The sequence below is a fragment of the Vigna unguiculata genome, chromosome 11, assembly GCF_004118075.2.
Source record: "Vigna unguiculata cultivar IT97K-499-35 chromosome 11, ASM411807v1, whole genome shotgun sequence".
NCBI classification, from domain to species: domain Eukaryota; kingdom Viridiplantae; phylum Streptophyta; class Magnoliopsida; order Fabales; family Fabaceae; genus Vigna; species Vigna unguiculata.
In genome coordinates, this window is record NC_040289.1 from 32538410 (window position 1) to 32563587 (window position 25178).

The following is a 25178-nucleotide window of genomic DNA, read 5'->3' on the forward strand; positions in this document are numbered from 1 at the left end:
CAAAACACACATATTTAGATCTAAAACTAAAGTGATTATTGTTTCTCATACGTTACTTTCATACATGTGTCTTTATATTCAGTCATGCATATATGTTTGTAGATCCACTCATTTACATTTACACAGTACAAACATTGCAGGCACGAACAACCCAAATAAAGATAAGGTTAAATTATTTTGTTCCTTTATTTGTCATAAAATTTCAATTTGGACTTCATGTTTTTTATTGTCTTAATTTGGTCCTTATTTTCTTAAAAGTGACTCAATTTGGTCTTCATTGTTAACTGTGAACAGATGGTATTAAATCAATGTCACGTGTCAATTTCTGGTTTTTAAAATTCTTTTTAATATTTTCTTTATATTTTTTTAATTTTTTATACGTGTCACTTCACAGTTGTGTCATGTGTCAAAAATTAACAATTTTGACACGTGGCATAATTATGAAGTGACATGTGTAAAAAGTTAAAAAAATTTCAAAAAAAAATGACACGTCACGTTGACTTTAACATTATCTGGTCAAACTAACGGTGAGGACCAAATTGAGGAAAATGATGACCAAATTGAGACAACGAAAAACTTGAGGACCAAACTGAAATTTCATGACAAATAAAAAGACCAAAAGAGTAATTTAACCTAAAAATAAACTAGTTTAGAAATAAATTTCTAACACAAAAGAATGATTTAAAAAAAAAAAACAATTTTATTAACAATTCATAATTTATCCAATTTTCAATTAAACACAAATATACTATAAACATATTGACCACAAATGAATTTATATTTATATGTTAAAAGATATTCTAATATATCTTGTGCAATACTTACACCTAAATTGTACTAAATGTAGATTATTTAAAAATATTAAAAAGATTTGAGTATATTTTATTAGAAACATAAGAAGATGAGTTTTAACTTGAAATGATTTAAGTATCACTTAACTCGAATTCAGAAAAATCAAATTCAGTTTCTCCCTAAAATAATGAAATAGTAAGTCATATAATTTTAAGTATTTTTAATAAAGAAGTATGTATATAAAGAAAATCAATAACCATAAAAACATTTTTAACCTAAGAGTCTCATTCTTAAATTTATAACTTCAAATTTACAAGAAAAAAAAATCATAACATTAGTTTAATATGTATCTTAAATTTAAGTATCAAAATCTTATAGGATGGTGCAATTGGGAATACGGAGCGGGAACAAAATTTATTATCCCATCCTCGTTTGTAAAGTAAAATATTATATTTATTCCCATCTATTAATAGGTATAAAATATAATGATATTATATCTCATGTTTTTTTATTCTCAATGATTAATATATCACTATCTTTTTTTTTAAAAAAAAAATTAATGATTCATCCTAAACCATATAAAGAATTAAAGTATGAACATCAAACAATGAGAATCATACTATAATTTTTCAATAAAATATTTGTCAGACCTTCATCTCTACCAAATAACGAGAATACATGTTGTGTTTGTACATGTTCTTTTTTTTATTGTTTATTTATCAACTAATTAACTTTTATAAAAAAACATGAATTATCAAATATTCAATATTAAAAAAATATATTTAATGTTAAATATTTAGAAAAAAATAAAATTTGTATAAATTTTAAATTAGAATATCAAATAACAATTAGATAAAAATGAAATAATTATATATAACATTACACCATTACACATGAGTAGAATCTCATAACAACCAAAAAACTATTAATTTTGAAATTGTTACAAAACAAAGTTGATAAAGTTAAAATATATTTTTAAAAAACTAAAAAAAAAAACAAATATTCAAGTTTAAAAATATTTCAAATGTCTCCTTACTTCTTCTAAATTATAATAAAATCTCTTTTTTTTACATTGATAAAGATTATAATATACTATTTAAATAAAATCACATAAAAAATAATAATAATTTAGATATAGATTTTTCATTTGAACTTCATGACCATATATTAAATTATTCTATTATACTAAATGAAACATCTTTATACAATTTGTGGATTTGTGGTGATAAAATTACATCAAATAGAATGATTTAGAGAATAAAAATAATTATATTAAAAATCATTAAAACAATATTCTATGTAATAAAAGATCAACAAATAAAAATATTAAAAAGTAAAAATGATATGCCTTATAAATAATTTGATATATCATTGAACAAAATTGCACACAAAAAAATAAAATGTATAAAATAAAAGGTACCTTATTAGAAATATGACAAAATTTTCTAGATATCAAACTGGTCAACTGAAAAATATTGAAAATTGTTTGAGAAGAAAAAATCTCAAATAAAACAAAAACTAAGGGTATAGGAGAATGAATAAGATAAGATTTTTTAGATTATATATGAAATGAAGGGTTTACACAATTGTACATAAATTAATAATCAAATACTCATGTGAAAAATAAACAATAAACAAAAGTATTAAAATGAAATAAAAATAATCGAATCTTGAGACCCAAAAATTATTTGAATAATTGAAATTGATAATACACCCGATATTATTTATGTGAAATATGGTGTTAATGATGATGAGAGCAAATAATTAAGAACTTGTAGGAAATAGAATGGGATGAAGAAGTCTCCCTTAGGATGCAAAGAGTTGATTGTTGAGTAAGGATTATGTGGCATAACCATGAGGGCATAATTATAAAATTTGAACACAACATATAACATTGTCCAATGGTTCACCGTATTATTCAAGAAACAATGCCAACTAAATCAATATAAACTGAGGCACATGATTGAAAGACACATGTTGAATGAGTACTTGAAACATGTTCATTTCATGTTTCCCTTTCTCATGAATTAGTTTTTTTTATTCATGCATTGCACGAGTAACTTAGATGATAAATAATATTCTTATTAGTATCTCATTAACATGATGAATAAAGAATGTAATATTTGATTTTAGTAAGAAAATAATATAATCATCATTCATAATATATGTCTAAATTATAGTAAATAATAACAGTCTCAAATATAATTTATATAAATTAAAGAAGATTAACAGCATGTTACATTACCTCAAAATTTTATATTGAAACAAAAGATTTTTATTCATGGTAACTGTTTTTCTCAACAATATTAATATTAATATTAAACATAAACATAACGAGAATAATAGCATGTAAAAAATCATTTTATATGTGTTCCTTGCAATGCCGAAAACATAAATAATAAAAATATATTCATAGCAAAATGTGCAGACTAATAAAAAAATCACACAATATATGAAAAAACATTCTCTTTTAAACAAAATAGCCAAAAAAAAAATCGTAGTCCTAAATTCATTACAGATGTAAAAGAAATTTGTATATGCGGGTATTTGCGGATAAAACTTATAATAGGTAGGATGGATATTGAAAATGAATATTCACGGGGTACGGATATTTTTATATCTGCATGTTAATGGGACGGGTACGAGTATCATATTATTTATACCCGTGGATATCCGTACCCGCTATATTCTCATTTAAATTAAAAAAATTAAATATTAACACATTGATTTTGAATGGATTATTTTTTATCAATTGATTTTAAAAAATCTCCATTTATTTGTAAACTATCATTCAACACAGTTATTTGCACTTTGTTTAAAATTTATAAATGTTATGCATTGTATTTTTATTTGAATTTATAGTTAAAATTTGTTGTTAAATATTAAATTTTTCTTTTTGTAAATACCTGCGGATACCCATGGATATTAAAAAGATATGTAGATACATGCATAACGGATACCCGACGGATATAGATAAAATACGGAACAAATATTTATCCAATGGGTAGGACACGGGGAAACTACTATCCGTACCCTACTCGTCCCGTTGACATCCTAATTACATGCAATGTAGACATGTAAAATTATAAAACAAATGCAAAAACAATCTCTAAACATGTAACCTCGTTAAAGCAAGACAATGAACATTTTTAAACCTAAAGTAACACATCAAAACTATTGTATTTTGGCAAAATATCTATTCTGAACAAATAAAATAAAATAAAAACATATTCTTAGCAAACCGTGCAGAGAACACAAAAGGAAATCAAAATGACTCAAGACTACTCATCTCATGTCATTCAGTCATGACAAATCTATAAATTAGCATGCACCATATATGGGCAAAGAACAAACGACTTTTGTAAAAGTTTTGTAAAAGTCACATCGGGGTTGAAGATTAGGAAAGTAAAACTGAGTTAGTAGCATTGGGTGATAATTCACGAAAGAAGGAACTTTTCATACAATGGTATAAAAAGATTATTTTTTTAGTGGTGAGCATAAAAAGACTAACTTTGATTTATGATCGAATGCTTTAATGTAATGATGTACAACAGAGCAAGGAAATATCTAACGAATATATATTATAATAATTTAAGTTATAGGACATGTTACACTGGACAGTACACTTCAGTTACGGTTGGCAAAACGGGTCAATCCGACTTGTTTTGGCCTACCAAAAATAGATTAAGTCAGACCAGCTCACCATTTAAAAATGGACTAGTGACTTGCCATTTTTTATAAAATTTACTTATATATATACTTATAAATAAATATTTAATCATATAAATATTTTTTACATTTTTAATTGATTAATTAATATAAAATTAAAATAATTATTATATTCACATATTAACTTATTCTATTATAACTAATAATTAGAACTTAATTTGTAAGTGTTAATGATTTAAATTATAATAGTATTATATTTTTACATTTATACAAAAATATAATATATAAAATTTAATTTTTTTAATTTTTAAAAATTACAAGAAAAATCATTTTGATTGACTAGGTGAACCAGACTAAAACAGGCTAGCATGTTAAAAACACTAACCCAACCTGCCTTTTTTTTGGCGAGCCGGTCCGGTAGGTCAGACCCGCTTTAACATTCTTAACCTCAGTAATCAATATTTATTTCAAAATAAATATTATTTAAGAATTATTTAAATAAATGTTAATATATCAAATGATAGTGTTGTTATTATTATAAGTGTTTTTTTAATTATAAAAAAATGTTATTGTAAATATTTTTGCTAAATAAATTTTTAATTTCTTAAAAAATTTATAATTATTATTTGTATTTTTAGTGTTTAAATATAAAACTTTTAAATTTATCTAAATAAATATAATATTATTATTATTATTCTATAAAAAAATAAAAAATAAAAGACCCGTGCAGCACGGTTTAGAGACTAGTTTCTCCCTAAAGTAATGAAATAGTAAGTTATATCATTGAATGTCTTCGTAAGTATTTTTAACAAAGAGAAGTATGGACATATAAATAAAAAAAAAAAAAAAAAAAAAAGATCAAGAACCGTATACAAACATTTTTAATATAAGAGAGTCTCGGTCTTAAATTTATAACTTAAATTTTACAAATAAGAAAAATCATAATATGTGTCTTAAATTTAAAACTCAAAAAATCTCATCTTACATAAGATGGTGATTCTCGAGAAGAAGAAAAAACACATTTAAGTATATAACTAAATTAACTTTTTGAGTTTTAAAAGATTAAAATATAAATAAAATTATCAATTAATTAACGTACTATGATAAAATATAATATATTAAAGTCCTAATAAAATTCTTATAGGTGCAATTGTCATTACAAAAATATGTAATTTTAGATGAGGTTTATTCCTTGAGGTTATAATAACCTCCGGTAAATAATAATAAATAATAGGTATGGTGGAGGTTTTGAGAACCGTATTTAAGTATCAGGGGTTTTTTGATGAACCCCTGGAAAATTTTTATCTTACCTTATTTTTTTATTTCTCACCCTTTTTTCTAATTTTTAATTAGATTATTCAGATTTTCTCCCTTTCTCACTAAGTCAATCTAGAGGAAGAAAATGCAGCCTTCCTGTGCCTCCATCGTTTTTGGTTCAAGTTCAAGGTAACCAAGATCTTTTCTCTCAAAATTTTGTCTCCTTATTTTTGTTGTTCTTTCGATTTCATTTCCCTTTGTCTCATTTCAATTTTGATTTTGTTTTCGTTTTCGTTTTCGTTTCCATGCTGCTATCGATTTGGTTTCCTTCTTTTCATCTCCTTTACCCATGCCCTAGGTCACTGATTACTTTGTCACCATCAAGTAGTAGCGTTGATCGTGCCACAGTTACCGGAACCAGAGTGTGATTCCATTGCCACCGCAACCAGAGTGTGATTCCATTGCCACCGCAACCATCGTAACAGTGTAATCCCTACTTTTGTTCAGGTACTCCTCTTTGCAGCTCCATCTTAGATTTTGTTCTTAAGTTTCACCACTTCGCCATTTTTTCTTTTCCAACTTTTCCTTTCTTTGCTGAGGTAACTCGGTAGGTTATTCCCTTTCTTTGTTGTATGCCTTCACACCTCTTTCTCCCTAAATACTTATCATTCACATTTCTAAATATAAGTGATATAAGTGAAACCAACACTTGTAAAAAATAATATTTCATTAATTTACTCTAGATTTTCCAGAATAATTAATCTTTATTCTGTGTAGAGTAATTTTCCAGAAAAAAAATTGTGTAGAGTAATTTGTCTATTATAAAAGTATCCCGAGAAAATGAAGTTATGACTAATTCTGTTTTAATATTGTTTGGAGGAGAAGATTCCAAAATGGGGAAACTGAATGATATAAATATGTCCCTGAAATGGCTTCCACCTCACTACACGTAATTGTGTTTATACTTTGTTATAATTGATTTTTATTTTTTGCCAAGTTCAAAAACTAAAGTTTCGAATTTCATGTGACAATCTGTTGATAAGGACTTGATTTTAATGTCTAATTGCTTTTGATAAATAATGTTGTTATCTCACTTACATGGCAGCAGCACCTTGTCCAAGATTCAACCAATTGGCAGCTCTTTATGATGGTAAAATTCTATTTATATTTATATAGATTTTGTTTCATGAACGTCAATGCAATAACGTGTGGAGTTTTAATTTTTAATATGAAAATTGGCCTTACAATGTTATTGCAGACAACTAATTTTGGTAAACCTATTCCTATAGGCCTAGTCTTAGAATATGGAGTGATAATGACTATTTCTTTCCACTAACAAAATGAATGGAAGTTGTTTGGTAGGTAGGAATCAATTACCGAAGAATGAAGATGTACTTCTCCAATATCTACATTATTTTTTAAGTCATTTTTATAACCTGTGAAGATATTTTTGTCTCCTTACAATTATACTCTCATTTTTTAGGCTCTCTATAGTTTATAGTTTTCCCTTTACTGCTTTGAAGATTGTCTCAACCCTGGAAGATGGCCTTGTTTAAAGCTCATTAGTAACTCACCAAAATTAGTGTGGTAAACCTCTTTTATGTAAATAGAAAGAATCCAAAGAATGAAATGACCTGAGTATAAATCTCATGAAATTTTGGGGTTCTGATTCCTAAAAGAACCAACAATATTAATATTATTTGTTAAACCAAGAATGGTCCTTTTACTTGCGTTTCATTTCACAAGCATAAGCAAGTGATTCTTAATATCTTTATTATTTTCATTATATACACAAACTGTAACAAGAACAAGAAGCTTATTTGTCCATGACATAATCTATCTAAGGATGGAAACTTCTGTTGGCACTTTGAATGAGAAAAAATGATCATTTTTTAATATGTGAAGTTTTCATTGCATTTTGATGCACATAAGGAAAGCCTTGAGAAGCCCTTGACACATGAAAAATTTTGCTTTTTAAATGAACCTAAGAATACTACTTAAGCATAAAGGCAATAACATGGCTTTTGTGTTTCTTTCTGCCCATATTTCCTCCGGTGGCATCTTTGTGTTTCCAAACTGTGAGGCAGGAACCAAAATGATTTGCGGATCCTTTACATTTAATAATAAAAGCTTTTGCTATGCTCTAATGTTTTAAAGTTGTTCCAGGTTGGGTCAAATTCTCCTAGGAATTCTTGCTTCTTCCCAAAACTTTTTTTATACTTTTCTCATACCTTTTAAATCTATAGGAGGCGAATGGACACAAAGAGTCAACCATTGTTGCAGCAGCAACAGCAGGATGTAGTTCCATTACAAGACAGTTACATGCAAATTTGTTACTGTTAGATCAAATCTCTATTTGTTTTGCTAGTAATTCTATTATCAAGTATACCTTTGCCAACTTCATTAAAACTGTTTAAATCTTGATTATCTTGTCACTCATGAATTTGTTTGCTAATATCCAAAATTGGTAGTTTGCTAAACAAGAACACAACCCAAGAACCTACATTTGATAGGATAATTATTGTCTACAGGTAGTGTTTAATTGCATCTCTGATCTCTACTATGCTAGTTTGTAAAATGAAATTATTTGATTGTATTATGGACTGAAAGTTATATACCCGTTAAAAGAAATAATAAAAAGTTTGATGAAAATTATCCCTCTTTGTAAATAGTTATCAATCTTTCCTTGCATTTCTTATCTATATGCTTGCTATTTTGAGAGTATTTTTTTTTTTCATTTAAGACAATGATAGCTATAAACTTGTTTTTTTTATCATCTTAAGAAATACTTAAAAGATTATTTTGAAAAATCTCAAATAAGTTTATTATGAAAAAAACTATTCTTTCATTCTATTACTCATCCTTTCTCATCTACAGCTTTTAGTTTCCTCTGCTATAAGAGCAGAACTATCAAATTATGAAAAACATATTTTGTTTAATTAAATTTCTAGTTTTAGTTTTAGTAGAAGTTTAGCTTTAAAAACTTTTAATTTAAACCATATTTTATATATATAATACTAATTTATATGTTTCAAACGATTATGATAACTTTCAAAGTTTTATCCACTTGTTTCAAAGAATATTATAGTAATACCTTTACCACACAACCATGTAATATGATGTTGACAATTTTCATGAATGTGAGCCATTTGAACAACAAAACCTAGAAATATTATTTTCTAACGAGGATGGAAATATACAACTGGCAAGGTTTTTTTTTTCATTTTTCAATTGTTGAGTCATTTTACTAATTCATCTTAAATTATTATCCTTCATTGTTTAATTTGATGTGTTTATCTTATTTGTAGCCACCTGAAGATGAAGAAAATATCAACCAAGAAGAAAATGTCAACCAATAAATCTTCTACATGGGGACATGTAGTTACACCTGCAGCTCATCATCAATCTCATTCAGGTAATTATGATCACTTAAAACCATGAACAATTATGATCTCTCCATTTTAATCTGCTCAAAACAGTTAGATGAGAGTTAAGGTTCGAATCCATGTAAGTATGTGTTTCATGTCAAATAGGTTATATTCTGAAGTATTCCTTGAAACAAGGAATGAAATGCTACTTTATGATAAATTAGAAAACAACACTGATTTTCTTTTAAATGATTGTATATGTCTAATAAATTTTCTCTATTGACTTTATTTTTGCATATTTTTTATAATTCTTTCCACCAGAAAGACAAACAGGAAGGATAGGAGAAATAAAATTGGTAGCTATCAAATCTTATAATCATGCAATGCGTATAATTAAGAAGCATCCATGGTTTTGAACTACTACATATCATTATTTTTGTGAGAATTGATTTAGTTTACCTATCAGTTGGAACAAGCAATATGTGGCTGTCCACATTCACTACACGGAAACCATAATTTGTCATATAATAATCAATGTCTCTCAATCACATCTTCCTATTTGCTTTCTTGTTTTGCAAATTAGAATCTTGATGTCCAAACTCAATCTTCAATCATTAGCATCACTGGATAATTATGATGTAGTGGTTTTCTAAAATACGTGTGTGGGTGAACTTCTCATAAAATTCAGAGAATTTGTGGTCTCCGTACTTCTGATTAGGAGTCTCTTCAATGTTTTTTCTATATATAATCATATCCATATGGATTAGGGTTTATTAGTAGTATTGAAATTTTTGTTACTTTTAATAAAAAGGATGTCTTCATACATCTTTTTTAATTGACAATATATCATATTTCCATTGGTTTGAGATTTTTATTGATCTAGTTTTGACTTGAAGACTGATTTGACCTATAAGCTGTTTTCCTAATTTTCTAGCTTTTAGACTTTCACTATTTTTTCCAGAGACAATTTTTTCCTAAGTTGGTGATAACAAGAGTCATTTACGATCACATAAGCCTTTGCAAGTAGCCAAATATAAGCTTCAACTCCTTGGTTTGCCGGAAGATAAACATTGCTAATAGGACCAAAGTTATCACCCTGAGGATGTGGTTTGCTTAGCTCAATGGCCACTGGCTTTAATGTTCCATTATCTTGTAAGAAAATGATGGTCCTGGTAGCATAGGCCTTTGTCTCTGTTGCATTGATTCGTCTCAAATATGGAATAAGTGTGTCATGGTGATCTAGAATGAAGAGTCTGTTGTTCTCCATCAGTACGAAATAGTTCACTGAACAATGGTATAGGACTAATCCTGCTAAGTGCAGTAGGCAACTAAATTCCACCATCATAGAGTCAACAAATATCATCAAAGCTAGTAAACTCAGGTTGGTTGAATTGTAGTCTAAGTGCAGATTGTAACTTAGGTATCACATTTTGAGATGCAGATTTAAGAATATAAATTTCCTTTTACATTTTGGTTTATTGTAGGTAGATAGTGCACTCCTTATTATGTCATTATCATTCAAATGCTACCTCTCCAACACTTATTATATTAAGAGCATTATGATTGCTAGTCCACTATTGGTACTATTTGAATGAATATTTGTATTGATTGCTTATTTTGAAGTGACCTTGAAATTTTTGCTTATTTGTATTGATTGATACCAAAATGTTAAGCAATAAATAGGATAGAATAAAGTTTTTTTCGTACTCAAATAATTAACTAAACAAATCAATTATCAGGAAAGTACAACTTTAGCATTATGAGCACTAATAACTTTTTGGTATTAACAGGGGTTTTTGAGGAATTAACGGAGGTTTTTGGAACCTCAGGCATTAACGGGGGTTTTTGGAACCCCAAACATTACCTGAGGTTTTCGGAACCTCATGCATTCCTAGGGGTTTCAGAACCCCATGCATTACTGGGGTTTTTCAGAACCTCATGCATTATTGGGGGTTTTCAGAACCTCATGCATTACTGGGGGTTTTCAGAACCCCATGCATTACTGGGGGTTTTCAGAACCTCAGGCATTACTGGGGGTTTTCGAAACCCCCGGTAAGTTGCGCTACTTCCAGGGGTTGCTTAAAACCCCCGGTAATTCGTTAGCCACGCTTGCCCTTCTGGGGGAATATCAAACCCCTGGTAAAACCATTAGTGGGGGTTAAAACCCCTAGAAACGTCAAATATAACCCCCGCTAAAAATAATTATTTTTGTAGTGTGTCTTATGTAATCCGTGATTCAACATAATATTTACTGTTAAAACTATTTAAGCATTGTAGCGAAAGAGGAGTGATCCTTTTACATTAAAGTTAAGAAGTTCACAACTTAAAAAATTAACATATTTTAATTAAACTTTGTTATTTTTTTTTAATATTAAACATCAATATATATTATTATATTATTACGACTGAGTGTTAAAACATCCTCATATATAGTATTAATATATTGATTATCAATAGTTGTTTTCCTTCTTGTTTGTAAAATATATCAATTCTTTGTACATATAGTATAGACAAAAAGTAATACATTAGCTTTTGGTCACACATTTTTAGGATAACTTTTCCTTGATTGAGAATTAAATGTTGGGAAACGATTGGATAACTACTTTTTTGACCGCTTTTCTTAACGTGGTATTACGTTTTTTATTTTATATTTTTTTCTCAACGTACCTTCTATTCTAGTAGTAGAGTCTTGTAGAGAAAATGTAAAAATGTTAGACGTGCGTGCAGAAAATTCACATTCACTTATCTCATTCTTCCAAACAGAAGTGTTGTTTCATTTTCATGTGAACCTGAAGTTTTATTTTTGGACTAAAAATTACCTAATCTGTACCCCGTTTGTGGAGGTTCCCATTTTCGAACCCAATCCTTTACTGTCATTTTCGAACCCTAATCTCATTCCATTGCACCCACGAAGGCACCCATCAGATGTGTGCATTTGGGGAGGTTTTATTTTGCATTCCTCCCAACTTTTCGTCGACAACCCACGAAATTCCCCTCTCATCTGAACTCTGCAACCCATAACCTTAATTTTGAAAACAATTCCTTCATATTGGTGTCAAGTTTGCAATCCCTAACCGGAGGCTTTAGCTATTCATGTTTTTTCATGGTTCCTGGTCAGAGATTTGGGAAAAAACTTGGTTGTCACATTTTTAAACTTAACTTGCAACTGAAGAGCAATTAACTTGTAACTTATGAAAGAGTTTTTGTACAAAATAAAATTGTCAATTTTCCATATTGTATCAGGAGACACAATTCCCTTCCTAACTAAAGTGGTGGATTCCACCTGTGCACACCACTACTAGAGCCTATCCCACTTGGGTCCACAAGGTATAGGTGTATTTGGGGAAAAACTTGGCTGACACACTTTTGAACTTAACTTGCAACTGAAGAACAATTAATTTGTAACCCACAAAGTAATTTTTGCACAAAATAAAATTGTCAAATTTCTATATTGCATTCGGAAACACAATTCCCTCCCCAACTAAAGTGGTGGACCCCACCTGTGCACACCACTACTAGAGCTCATCCCACTTGGGTCCATAAGATATAGGTGCATTTGGGAAAATTTTGGCTGATATATTTTTAAACTTAACTTGCAGCTGAAGAACAATTAACTTATAACTCACGAAGGAAATTTTGCACAAAATAAAATTGTCAGATTTGCATATTGCATCAGAAAACACAATTCCCTCCTTAACTAAAGTGGTGGACCCCACCTAGGAACACCACTACCAGAGCCTATCCCACTAACATGTGTTGTGAAACATGTTAAGAAGTTAGTTGTATTCACTAATGTAGTATCCAAACACTGCCAATATATGTGTGCAAAAAGTATTGTATGGGTGACGAATTAATTTTACTTTAGTTGCATGTTAACTTGACATCTCCGGACTAAATAATTCCAAAATTGTCTTTTGCACAAAGTCCTTGTTTTGTAAGTAGTTAATTGTCATTGTGTTAGAATTAATTTCAGATATCTATTAGGAAGGGAATTTAGTTTCCTCCTGCACTTTCCAAGTATGTCAATTTTTATTTTTGTGCAAAAACTCCTTCGTGGGTTACAAGTTAATTGCTCTTCAGTTGCAAGTTAAGTTTAAAAATGTGACAGCCAAGTTTTTCCTCGAAGTGCGCCTACACCTTATGGACCCAAGTGGGATGGGGTCTAGTAATGGTGTGCACAGGTGGGATCCACCACTTTAGTTAGTGATGGAATTGTGTTTCCTGATGCAGTCTGGAAATCTGGAAATTTTATGTTGTGCAAAAACTCCTTCGTGGCTTACAAGTTAATTGCTCTTTAATTGCAAGTTAAATTTAAAATTGTACCATACAAATTTTTCCCCAAATGCGCCAAACCTTATGGACCCAAGTAGGATGGGCTCTAGTAGTGGTGTGCACAGGTGGGGTCCATCACTTTAATTAGGGAGGGAATTATGTTTCCTGATGCAATATGGAAATCTAACAATTTTATTTTGTACGAAAACTCCTTCGTGGGTTACAAGTTAATTGTTCTTTAGTTGTAAGTTAAGTTTAAGAATATACCAGCTAAGTTTTTCCCTAAATGCACCTATACCTTGTGGACCCAAGTGGGATGAACTCTGGTAATGGTGTGCACAAGTAAGGTCAACCACTTTAGTTAGGAAGGGAATTGTGTTTCCTGATGCAATAAATAAATCTGACAATTTTTTTTCTCAAATATCTGGAATGGAACAAGTAACACCATGTCGAGAGAGAAGATGCAAGGAGAAGACCCAATTTCTATCGAGGAAGAAGACGAATAACACCCTTTGTCACCAAAAATCCCCCACTGCCATGCGAGAACCTCGAAAAAATATGAACACCTAAAGTCTTCCGTTAGGGATTGCAAACTTGACACTAATATGAAGGGGTTGTTTTTGAAACTTTGAAGTTATGGGTTGTAGAGTTCAAATGAGAAGGGAACTTCATAAGTTGTCAACGAAAAGTTAGGGGGAAAGCAAAATAAAACCTCCCTAAACACACATTTGGTGTGTGTCTTCCTGGGTGCAATGGAATGGGATTAGGATTCCAAAATGGCAGCAAAGGATTGAGATCCAAAATGGGAGTTTCCACAAACGGGATAGAGATTGGGTCATTTTAAGTCCAAAAATGAAAGGTTCAAGGAAACAACAATGGAAAATTTTCACAATAATTTTATTTCGAAGAATGGAAGTAAGTGAATGTGAATTTTTTCCACCACCACGCGTGTTTTACATTTCTTTTACCATACTGTACCACTATAAGGTAGATTGAGAAAAAAATTTAAAATAAAAAACGTACTGGCACTTTAGGCAGTAAAAAAAGTGGTAAAAATAGTAGACATCCCATGTTTTCCTTAAATGTTCCATCCGTGAAAACCAACATCTTGAATTACAAATCTAGCAGCAATTTGTGAGCCGTGTGGTCGAAAATGCTTTGGAAGACTGAGATGGGACCGTAATGCAGAAAAACACTGAACATTAACGATCACCTTCACATCACATGTAATTTTTATCTTGTCCTTCTCCTCTAGTGGTCCTCTCCCTACACCGATTCCTGTGTACGGTATGGTTTTCTGTATGTAACACAACCACATGGACCAGTATCTTGTGTTACAGATAGTGCCCTAGTAATTTACGTAATGCGATGGATCACAACTTTTTCTCTGACATGTATCTATCTCTCTATATCTCGCTTCTTCTCTTTCAGACGAATATATGGGGTGCTAAAACGTTTCCCAGATGGCCAATGAAACAAGTTACTAGAAAACGAGGTACAAAATAACCATCCAATAACTGAGCTGTCTGCTGCCACAATAACAACAAAGAAGAATCTAGGGCCGGCCGGTAACTGTTAAGTTTTAACTGTCAATTCTTTGTCTGTTACCTAGCACGTGACTAATTACAATTTTTTTACGACACTCATTTGTTTATTTTAAATACACGTTCCTTCGTAGTCATCATCGTATTCACACACACTCAGAGCTCTCTTAGCACCTTGGCTCATATCAATGGCCAACCAAAACTCTTTCCCTCTCTATGAGAAACACCGGTACAAGTACACTTATAAAAGGGTAACGGAGAGCTTGCTTTTGATCCTTCTCTTGTTGCTGCTTGGTTACCGCGTTATCTCTGTCAACAACTACTCATTCCCTTGGTTTGTTGCTTTCGTCTGCGAATCATGGTTCACCCTCTCTTGGTTTTTCACCCTCTCCACTCAGTGGAGTCCAGCACTAATCAAAACCTACCCAGAACGTCTCTTACAAAGGTATGTTACAGTGTGTTTTTTAACTTTTGTTATATATTATAATATTTTTAAGCAACTCACAGTATAAGATTCCTTGCACTAACGTTAACAAATCATGTTTACATTAATACAGTCTAAAAGTACTGGTGAGGACAACCAAAATATATGATTTTTCGAAATGTTTTAATGTATAGACTGCATGTTTTTGTCTTTGGTGATGCATTGTTGGTATTAGTGAATTTTGTGAGCAGTGTGCAGGAGCTTCCACGAGTGGATATGTTTGTGACAACAGCGGATCCTGTGCTTGAACCACCTATTATCACAGTGAACACTGTGTTGTCTCTGTTGGCACTTGATTACCCACCTCACAAGCTTGCTTGTTATGTCTCTGACGATGGTTGTTCCACTCTTACCTTCTACGCTCTTCAAGAAGCCTCCAAATTTGCAAAGTTTTGGGTACCATTCTGCAAGAAACACAATGTGCAAGTTAGAACTCCGTTCAGATACTTCTCTGCCAAACCAGAAGTCTCCACGGCCAGCAACACACCAGAGTTCAAACATGAATGGTTACAGATGAAGGTAACTATTCCTTAACATAATTATACATTATTTTAATTATTCTTTTCCTGTAAAAGTTACATTAAAATTATATTTTAAGCTTTATGAGAATGATTTCGAATATATTTAGCATATAGTTATTATCCATATCAAATATTATTTTATAGAGACTTTATAAAAGGAACTGTTCTATCCAATATTTTATATAAGAATCAATTAATTAATTTTCAAGATTAAGAAAATAGCTAATATTTCAATATTAATATTGTTTTAAATTGTATATATTTGTTAAATTATTGCTAACATTTATGAGACTTTTTTTTTCAATTATTTTAAGCGCTTCAAATTATCTCATCATTAATATATTTATCATTTTAACTTTTATTTAATATTCATGTGAATGATCAAAGTAAAAATTCTTAAAATGTTCCGCATACAAAATAAAGTTAGACTTAGAAAAGGTCTAGAATATAAATGTATTTTATTTATATTTTACTGGAAAAAATGAGTCGTAACAAAAGATATTTTTTTCTAATAAATAATTAACATTGAAGACATTCTCAATTTCTCATAAAAAGAATTCAGCTATTAGATTTTAGAAGATTATTTTAGCATACCATTTTTTGTAGATTTTAATAAATATATAGGAATGTAATAACTTATAACATTTCTTTTAAAGATTAGATTTTGTTGTTTTTTATTTTAATGAATATCTATGATGAGAATTAAAATATTTGAAAGAACTTTATGCAATTATAATATTGAAAACTCTGATTTTCTGGAAAAAGTTTGAAACTGTAAGAGATAACAAAAGAAATTCTAAAATTTAGTAATGGAAATTAAAATCAAAATGGTTTTCAATATTTTACTACATAAATGATTTTATCGTCAAATTCTTTTCATATATCTACATTATACTAAGATGCATTAGCATCATCTTGTATCACTTTTTTTAGATCAAACAATAGATTTAAAAATATGATTTTTGCTAACTAATAATATTAAATCCGAAATCTTAATTGATAAAGATAAGATTGGTCTACTAAGTTAATCTTAGAGAAGCTACGTAAGATTGGAAGATAAATAGGATAAATTATTGTACTAATATTTGTATTATTCGACAAATAAAGAAAAGATTATATGTAATGCCAAAAATACAAGTTTTTGGCTACTAATATAAAAGAGAATGAGAGGTTAAGAAAAATCTCACCGGTTTGAATGAAACTGTGGGTATAGTGTGATATTTATATATCTTATACTAAAACATTAGAAAATATTCATCGTAATTAATTAATCTTAAAAAAAACTGTAATATGTTAAAATATAGTTAAATACCATATCACAAGTTTTTTGTTATGTTCCGAAACTCGGTAATTCTATCAAATACAGTAAAACGTATTTACGTTAATTTTAAAATCTTAGTAGATTACATTTTCTCTAAACTTTTAATCTGATTTTTATTGAAAAAAAAATCCAAAAAAGAGAGTATATAATTAATAATTAATTAAAGACAAACAGCAGACTAAAATCAATAAAATAGTAACTAAGTTATGTTGTCTCTGACCACAAACTTTCAAAATGGTTGTCTTGTTGTGTGTTGGCAGAATATGTATGATGATCTTAGCCAAAAAATAGAATTGGAAGCATCCCAAAAATCAAATCCAAGTCATGGAAACTTTGCTGTTTTTTCAAACACTGAGAGGACAAATCATCCATCCATAATCAAGGTATATAGAATTAATTATTTACGCCATTTCGTGAACTATTCAACAATATCAAACAAATTTCATAGTTTCTATATTCATCTACATCATATGTTTATCTTCTCTGTCATAAATTGTTTTTATATATCTTCTCTTTTGTCATGTTATTGTTTTTAAATCAATTCTATTTTATATATATTAATTTTCATATTTTATAATTTTAAGATAACATTTTTATTACTCAATGAGATATATGAACAAAACCCTGGCATGTTATATTTAACTTTAGTTTAAAACAAAATACCACTGCTTACTTATACTAAGAATTTGTAAGGTTATATGGGAGAACAAAGAAGACCTTGAAGATGGGTTACCTCATTTGATCTATATATCTAGAGAGAAGAGGCCAAAACATTCTCATCATTTCAAAGCTGGTGCCATGAATGTATTGGTGAGAAACTATTGTCTTTTTTGTTTTTCTGATATATCTCAATGGTGAATCTCTCACTTCATCTTTTTGCCATGCTTTTCATCCCAAACTCATAATCTTTTTGGTAATTCAACGTCCAACAATTATATTTCAGACAAGAGTCTCTGGGTTGATAACCAATGCTCCCTTTATGCTGAACGTGGACTGTGACATGATTGTTAATAATCCAAAGATTGTTCATCATGCATTGTGCATTTTACTTGATCCCAAAGGACAAAAAGAAGTTGCATTTGCCCAATTTCCCCAACAATTCTACGCTACGTTGAAGGACGATCCTTTTGGAAACCAGATGACAATTTTGATTAAGGTGATTGGAATTAAATACTAATCTTTACAGAAGAGAAGAAAAAACCCTTTTCAATATATATAAGTTAGGTCAATTTATTACTTCTAAGAAAATCTCTTTCTATATAATGCAGTACTTGGCAGCGGGATTAGCTGGGCTGCAAGGGCCTTTCTACGCAGGAACAAACTGCTTCCATAGAAGAAAAGTTATATATGGTCTTTCTCCAGATCACGTTCACAAGGGTACATGTTACATTCATACTTTCATGTTTTCATGTTATAATTCAGTATATAGTTTGTGTTTTAATCCTGTATATATAAAAGTAAAAATTCAAGTGTGATGTTCCTTTAAAAACTATATTAAGAATATTTTCCATGGCTTCCATGGTTTATCTTACGCATTCCAGCAATTTTTTCAGGAAACAGCATATCAGAAAAGGATTTAAAACAAAATTTTGGAGCTTCAAAAGAGCTTATGAAGTCAGTTGCTTGTGCATTGGAGGGAAGGACATATTCACCAAATGCTGTTAATATTGCAAACGTTATTGAGGCAGCAAGCCAAGTTGCTGGTTGTGGATATGAATATGGCACAGGATGGGGCAAACAGGTATTCAAATAAGGATGAGAAATAACCGTATAAAGTTTACTTCTGTTACGTCATAAGTCTTACATCGATTAGAAATATGTTCCGGTGTAAACCTGATCTTACAGTTTTTAAAAAATTATGTTTAAAATACACTTTTTAACACTAAAATAATTTGATATTTTTTTCATATATAAATACATATATATTAATGAAATTGAAGCAGAAATTGGTTTGATGGAAACTATAGGTGGGTTGGATATATGGATCCCTAACAGAGGACGTGCTTACTGGACTGACAATCCATGAAAGAGGTTGGAGATCAGAAATCTGTACACCAAACCCAATTGCCTTCACGGGCTTTGCTCCAGGAGGTGGCCCAACTACAATGGCCCAACAGAAGAGATGGGCCACAGGGATGCTGGAGATCTTTGTAAGCAAGCACTGTCCTATTTTTGGCACCCTTTTTCATAAGCTTACTTTGAGACAGTGCATAGCATATATGTGGATTCACAATTGGGGACTGCTACCAGCGTTTGAAGTATGTTATGCATGTCTTCTTGCACACTGCATCATCACCAATTCCAATTTATTGCCACAGGTAAACAAATCAAACAACAACAACCTTTAAACAAAACACAAATCCAAGTGTATGTACTTTATTACTAGAGTCCTAAATTTGTAGTATGCTTATATCTATGTTTAGGGTTTAGGGTTTATAATATGAAGATTAACTTTGGATTGTGTTTAATTCAGGACCTTGGAATGTGTATTCCAGTTGCTATTCTTGTAATTTACAAGGTATACACTGTATCAGTGTATTTAGCAGAAGGGTTATCAATAAAAGCATGGTGGAATAATCAAAGGATGTCAAGAATAACACCCATGAATGCTGGTTTCTGTGCCTTTCTGAGTGTCCTGCTCAAGACTTTAGGAATGTCTGAAACTGTATTTGACATAACAAAGAAAGATTTACCTCCAACAAATGATGTTGGAGATGACAAGGATGGTGGCAGGTACACCTTCGATGAATCCCTAGTTTTCTTGCCAGGCACTACCATTTTGCTGTTGCATTTGTCAGCAATAACTATCAGGTTATTAGGAACGCGACCAGTGGTGGCAATTCAAAGCAAGAACGAGTGTGGAATTGGTGAGATTTTTTGTAGTGTTTATTTGATTATTTGTTATTGGCCATTTCTGAGGGGATTATTTGAGACAGGAAAATATAGGATTCCCTTGTCTACAATATACAAATCAATTGTCTTAACATGTCTCTTTGTACACCTTTCTAGAAAAACTGTTGCTGCTTGATCAGGTTTAGAAACTATGGAAAAAACAATGAATATGGTGAATATGAGAAAATATTTTGTTAATATCCCATACGTTATGATTATACTCGTGGACCTGTGGTTCCATATTTTAACCGTAAAACCTTAAGACATGGGTTATGATTATAGTTATTGAGAAATTGTGGTTTCATATGGTTATATAACATTAGTCTTACGCGTATAAGACATTTGATATCACTTTAACCCCAAAATCTTAAGACAATGGTGTTATGGGTCTTTACTCTTATATAGCATTTAACTTTGTTTATTCTATTCAGTGTGAGACTTTTGACTCACACTTGGACTTTTTCCTAACATAATTTCACCATGTGCTTATTCAAAAAAATTTAAAAATAAATATAATTATGTGCATCGTATTCCATGAGTTATTTTTTATGTTTATATAATGTAGCTATTCATTTAACTGTTTATTTATAGACATGGATATACTATGTTTTGAGTAACGAGATAGTTAATTATACCTTGGGCATATTATTAAAATATTTGTTATTATAATTTACTATTATCTTCGAAAAAAATAAGTGGGTATGTATTAATACGTATTTCCGAATTTTCCATATGAATTTAAGCATACACCGAGATAGAAAATTAACTTTAATATAATCTTTTAAATTTTCGATATGTATCTAATTGTAATTAGCATCAAAATAGTTATTCAACAAATTGTCACAATTTTTTATGCTTTCCACACCGTCAATAAAATTATAATTAAATATAACATGTATATTAGCTGCTTCATATGTTTCAAAGGTTAGGAACTTTCAACTAAATTAAATATAAAGAGCTATCATAATAGCGAAAATTTAAATATGAAGTGTGTTAAAATTAGAGTAGTGATTGGTACGACCACAATCATGAATCCTTGTTAGTTAACTGTTACAAAATGATTAAATATAAATATGAAATAATATAATAATAATTATTAAATCAATAATAATATTAAGACAATATATAAAACAATGAATATTAAGAGATCAACAATTATAATAATAATAAAAATAAAAGATAAAAGGTAAGGAGTAGAAATATCTTGGGTTGAAGCACGCATAGCGCTATTTTTAGAGAGAAAACGTCCCTAGGGCTAAACAAATACACAATCATATGTGTTTCAAATCAAATGTGTTTCTCTCTCAAGATACAACAACCCGCCAAATCAAATGTGTTTCTCTCTCAAGATACAACAACCCGCCAGATTGATCGAGTGCAGCGAAGGATCTCCGAACCTTATGAACACCACTGTCTTAAAGATAATATAAACAATAAAGAATAACACTCTTAAGAAAAACTCTAGTGTTTGTTGTCTCTGTTGTTGTGTCTTTCCCATACACTTAGGTGGTATTTATAAATAGAAAAGGGAGACAAAGAAGTAAAAGTAATAAGAATATAGTCATTAGCCATTAAAAACATTAATCCATAAATTAAATATCTATAAAAATATAAGTAACAATAGAATTTTTATTTTAATTATTTATTTTTAAATTATAATAAAATATTTCTAACAAAAAGAAATTTTAAGATAATCAAATTTGATTGAATGAAAAAAAATCAGCCCAAAACAAATAGTAAAGTACGTACTAAAACGTTGTTGCTGTTTATTACTAATACTATCAATATATTTTTCAAATGCATTTTTATAATTACAATTTTAAAAATAGAATAAGCGTTTTCAATTTAAGCAAACAACTGGACTACATAAATCAACAAAATAATTTTTTGGATCTTAACCAAACAAGATTGTTTAAACCACTGATATATATATATAATTTACACTAAGGATCTCATATACTATTCATTTGTTGCAATTTATAATTTATTATACATCTAAATTTCTATAAATAAATAAATATTTAATACCACAGTAATATTTTTTAGAGTCTTGTTAACCGGTGTCCTAAGGGTACTAGTTAAGAATAATTAATACGCATTGAATCTTGTAAAAATTCATAATTAACTGTAATATTAAAGGAAATATAACTAATGGTCATTAATATAATTTTATTTTATCTAAAGTACTAAAATGTCTAAGTGTCGTAAATGTTTAATATTTTATGGAGAATGCTAACCAGTAACTTTAAGGTACCCATTAAGGAATCATTAATACGCATTGGTCTTACCATTCTTACATCGAAAACTGGAATAATTAAGTCCATTAATTGAAATAATATAAATGCATATCACACGTTTTATAACGACAAATTAACCTTTGAAATTTTTAAGTAATAACTTTGATACTAAATAAACACTTTGAAATCTCTAAGGTCTCTATTGAAAGTTTAGATAATTAATTTTTTTTATTGCTTACTTTGTATATTTATAATTAATAATTTCAGATATTGAAATGAAAATTATAATATGACTTCCATTTTTTTACTCTCATCATTTACTCTCTGACGACTTAGTATGAGTCATTGATTATTTCAAAGGAAAAGATAGTGACACATTAATGAATGGTCCACACTAACTCACCTCAGGAAGTAAAGGGTGAGAGTCACAGAATTGAAGCCATAGTATGATTGTCCTATTGAAATAGTCTATTTATTCAGATTTGGTTAAGCTAACATGAATATTGCAAAAGGTTATCGAGAAGTCAAAGAAGGAAATTCAATGAAGTCTCATATTTCAATTGTTTTTCTTTTTTAACTTTTTAGACATTTAACACCATTCTTTGTTGGTTTTTCTATTAATTTAAATTTTTATATGTTTAATTATATTTTAATTTTTAGCAATATTAAAATATAATCATGTCAGATTTTATTTAATATCACAATTAACAATAAACTTTTACAAAATTCAATGCATATTAATTATCCTTAACCAATGTCCTTAGAACATTGATTATTAAGACCCATATTTTATTTAAGGGTCTTGCTAACCAGTGTCCTAAGAGTATTGGTTAAGAATAATTAATATATAGTGAATCTTGTTAAAGTTCATAGTTAATTGTGATAATAAATAAAATATGACCTAATAACCATCAATGAAGTTTTATTCTATTTAAAGGACAAAAATACCCTTAAGTGTTGTACAAATGTGTTTAATAAAATAACAATATTTTAATGTTGCTAAAAATTAAAATATAATTAAAAAAATAGTATAAAAATTAAGAAAAAAATAGTGTTAAACATTTTAAAAGTTTACAAAAAATAAAATTAAAGTATCATTTTGAGACTTCGTTAAATTTCTTTTCTCTAACCTCATAATCTTTTGCAACATTTTTGTTAACTTAACAAAATCTCTTGTATTAAAAAAAAAATTTCAATATCTGAAATTATTAATTATAAATACATAAATTTAGCAATATAAAACAATTTAATTACCTAAACTTTTAGTAGAGACATTAACAATTCTAAAGTGTTTATTTGTATCAGAGTTGCTTAAAATTTCAAATGACACTTCTGTCTTTATCAAATCAGTTATATGCATTTACGTTATTTTAATTAATGGATTTAATTATTGCAATTTTCAGTGTAAAAATAGTAAATCAATGCGCACATGCGCATTAATTAATCTTTAATAGTGTCCAAATACTGGTTAACATTCTCCTTTATTTAATGCTCACAATAAAAGCTAAAAAACAATTAAATAATAAAATAACTATATTTTAATGTTGCTAAAAATTAAAATATAATTAAACATACAAAAATAAAATTAACAGAAAAACCAATAAAAAATAATGTTAAAATATCTAAAAAAACAATTAAACAATTAAAGTGTTTGTTTGTATCACAGAATTATTACTTCAAAATTTCAAAGGATATTGTTAACACCCAATTTCATCTAGGTGAATGCATTCGTAAAAAAGATAAAATAAAAAATATGTTTTTGATTAATTGTCACACCCTTTTCATGAAGCATATTTTCATCCCCACTATTTGCTATTTTCATCCCCTCTATTCTAATATTTTAAGATCTTTGTTCTTAAGGAAGGATATAATTTTAATTTTTAGAAGCAATATTCTTCATAATATTTAGAATAAATATATGGGTTAAATATGTTTTTTGTCTCTTAATTTTTAGTGAATTTTAGAATGAGTCCATTTTGAAACTTTGGACCAATTTAGTCATTTATCTTTCGAAATACATGGATTTAGTCATTTTAATCAAATTTTGTTAGGTTTATTTGATGTTTCGTACGCATTTGAGGATTGTATTTGAATTGTTTATACTGTTTGACACATTTTTGATTTAATGTTAAGTCAAATACTATTATGAAACGTGCTTGAAATTTCAAATAAACTTAACAAAAATTGATTAAAAGGACTAAATCCATGTATTTCGAAAGATGAATGACTAAATTAGTCCAAAGTTTCAAAATGGACTAATTCCAAAATTCACTAAAAGTTAAAAGAACAAAAACATATTTAATCCTAAATTTAATTCATAAAAAAACAAAGTTCAAAATAGGATTTCTTTAAAACCATTTGTTAAAAAATAACTTATTAAAAATTAATATATTAGTATTTTAATCATATTTTTAAATTTAAATTATAATATGATGACTACCGATATCTACGATTGTCTCATTAATATTTTAATCATGTTTTCCACATGTATCCACATTTTTAACAATAACTAATTTATTTAAATTTATATTTTACATCAAACTTTATTTAAATTTTATTTTAAAATTATAAATATATAGATTAATAAATTTATACTCGAAATATTTGTATAACATTATATATTCAACAGTTTTTTAGAGTTGGCTTCAAAATAACAATTTTATAAATTCAAATGTAAAATTTTAAAACAATTTTATAACAAATTAAGATAAATATATTTAAAATTTTAATATTAAATACAATTAATATTATTAAAATATTTAATAAAAATATCAATTTTAATAAAAATAATCATAACATTGTATAAAAGTAAAATTTGGTC

At 28.7% G+C, this 25178-nt stretch overlaps 1 protein-coding gene across 9 annotated transcripts; it reads left to right on the plus strand.

The window, feature by feature from the left end:
* The first annotated feature begins 5762 nt into the window (after positions 1 to 5762).
* LOC114168527 (cellulose synthase-like protein H1) lies at positions 5763 to 20348 on the plus strand. Of its 9 annotated transcripts, none has more exons than XM_028053382.1 (14): positions 5763 to 5907; positions 6077 to 6225; positions 6827 to 6868; positions 9027 to 9133; positions 14790 to 14932; positions 15037 to 15347; positions 15578 to 15905; positions 17489 to 17611; positions 17922 to 18038; positions 18172 to 18384; positions 18497 to 18605; positions 18782 to 18969; positions 19196 to 19546; positions 19702 to 20348. In XM_028053382.1, the coding sequence occupies exons 6-14, from the start codon at positions 15091 to 15093 to the stop codon at positions 20254 to 20256; spliced, it is 2241 nt and encodes a 746-aa protein (XP_027909183.1). In that variant the 5' UTR covers positions 5763 to 5907; positions 6077 to 6225; positions 6827 to 6868; positions 9027 to 9133; positions 14790 to 14932; positions 15037 to 15090; the 3' UTR covers positions 20257 to 20348. The 9 variants fall into 9 exon arrangements, with proteins under 9 accessions (XP_027909183.1, XP_027909182.1, XP_027909181.1 ...); XM_028053381.1 differs by having other exon boundaries at positions 14790 to 14926; XM_028053380.1 differs by having other exon boundaries at positions 6824 to 6868; positions 14790 to 15347.
* Positions 20349 to 25178: the final 4830 nt, after the last annotated feature.

What these genes read in the sequence shown, in the direction of transcription:
- LOC114168527 (XM_028053380.1), top strand. Translation starts at nt 15,091, where the DNA reads ATGGCCAACCAAAACTCTTTCCCTCTCTATGAGAAACACCGGTACAAG. An exon ending in CCAGAACGTCTCTTACAAAG is followed by an intron (nt 15,348 to 15,577) that starts GTATGTTACAGT and finishes TTTTGTGAGCAG; the next exon opens with TGTGCAGGAGCTTCCACGAG. An exon ending in ATGAATGGTTACAGATGAAG is followed by an intron (nt 15,906 to 17,488) that starts GTAACTATTCCT and finishes GTGTGTTGGCAG; the next exon opens with AATATGTATGATGATCTTAG.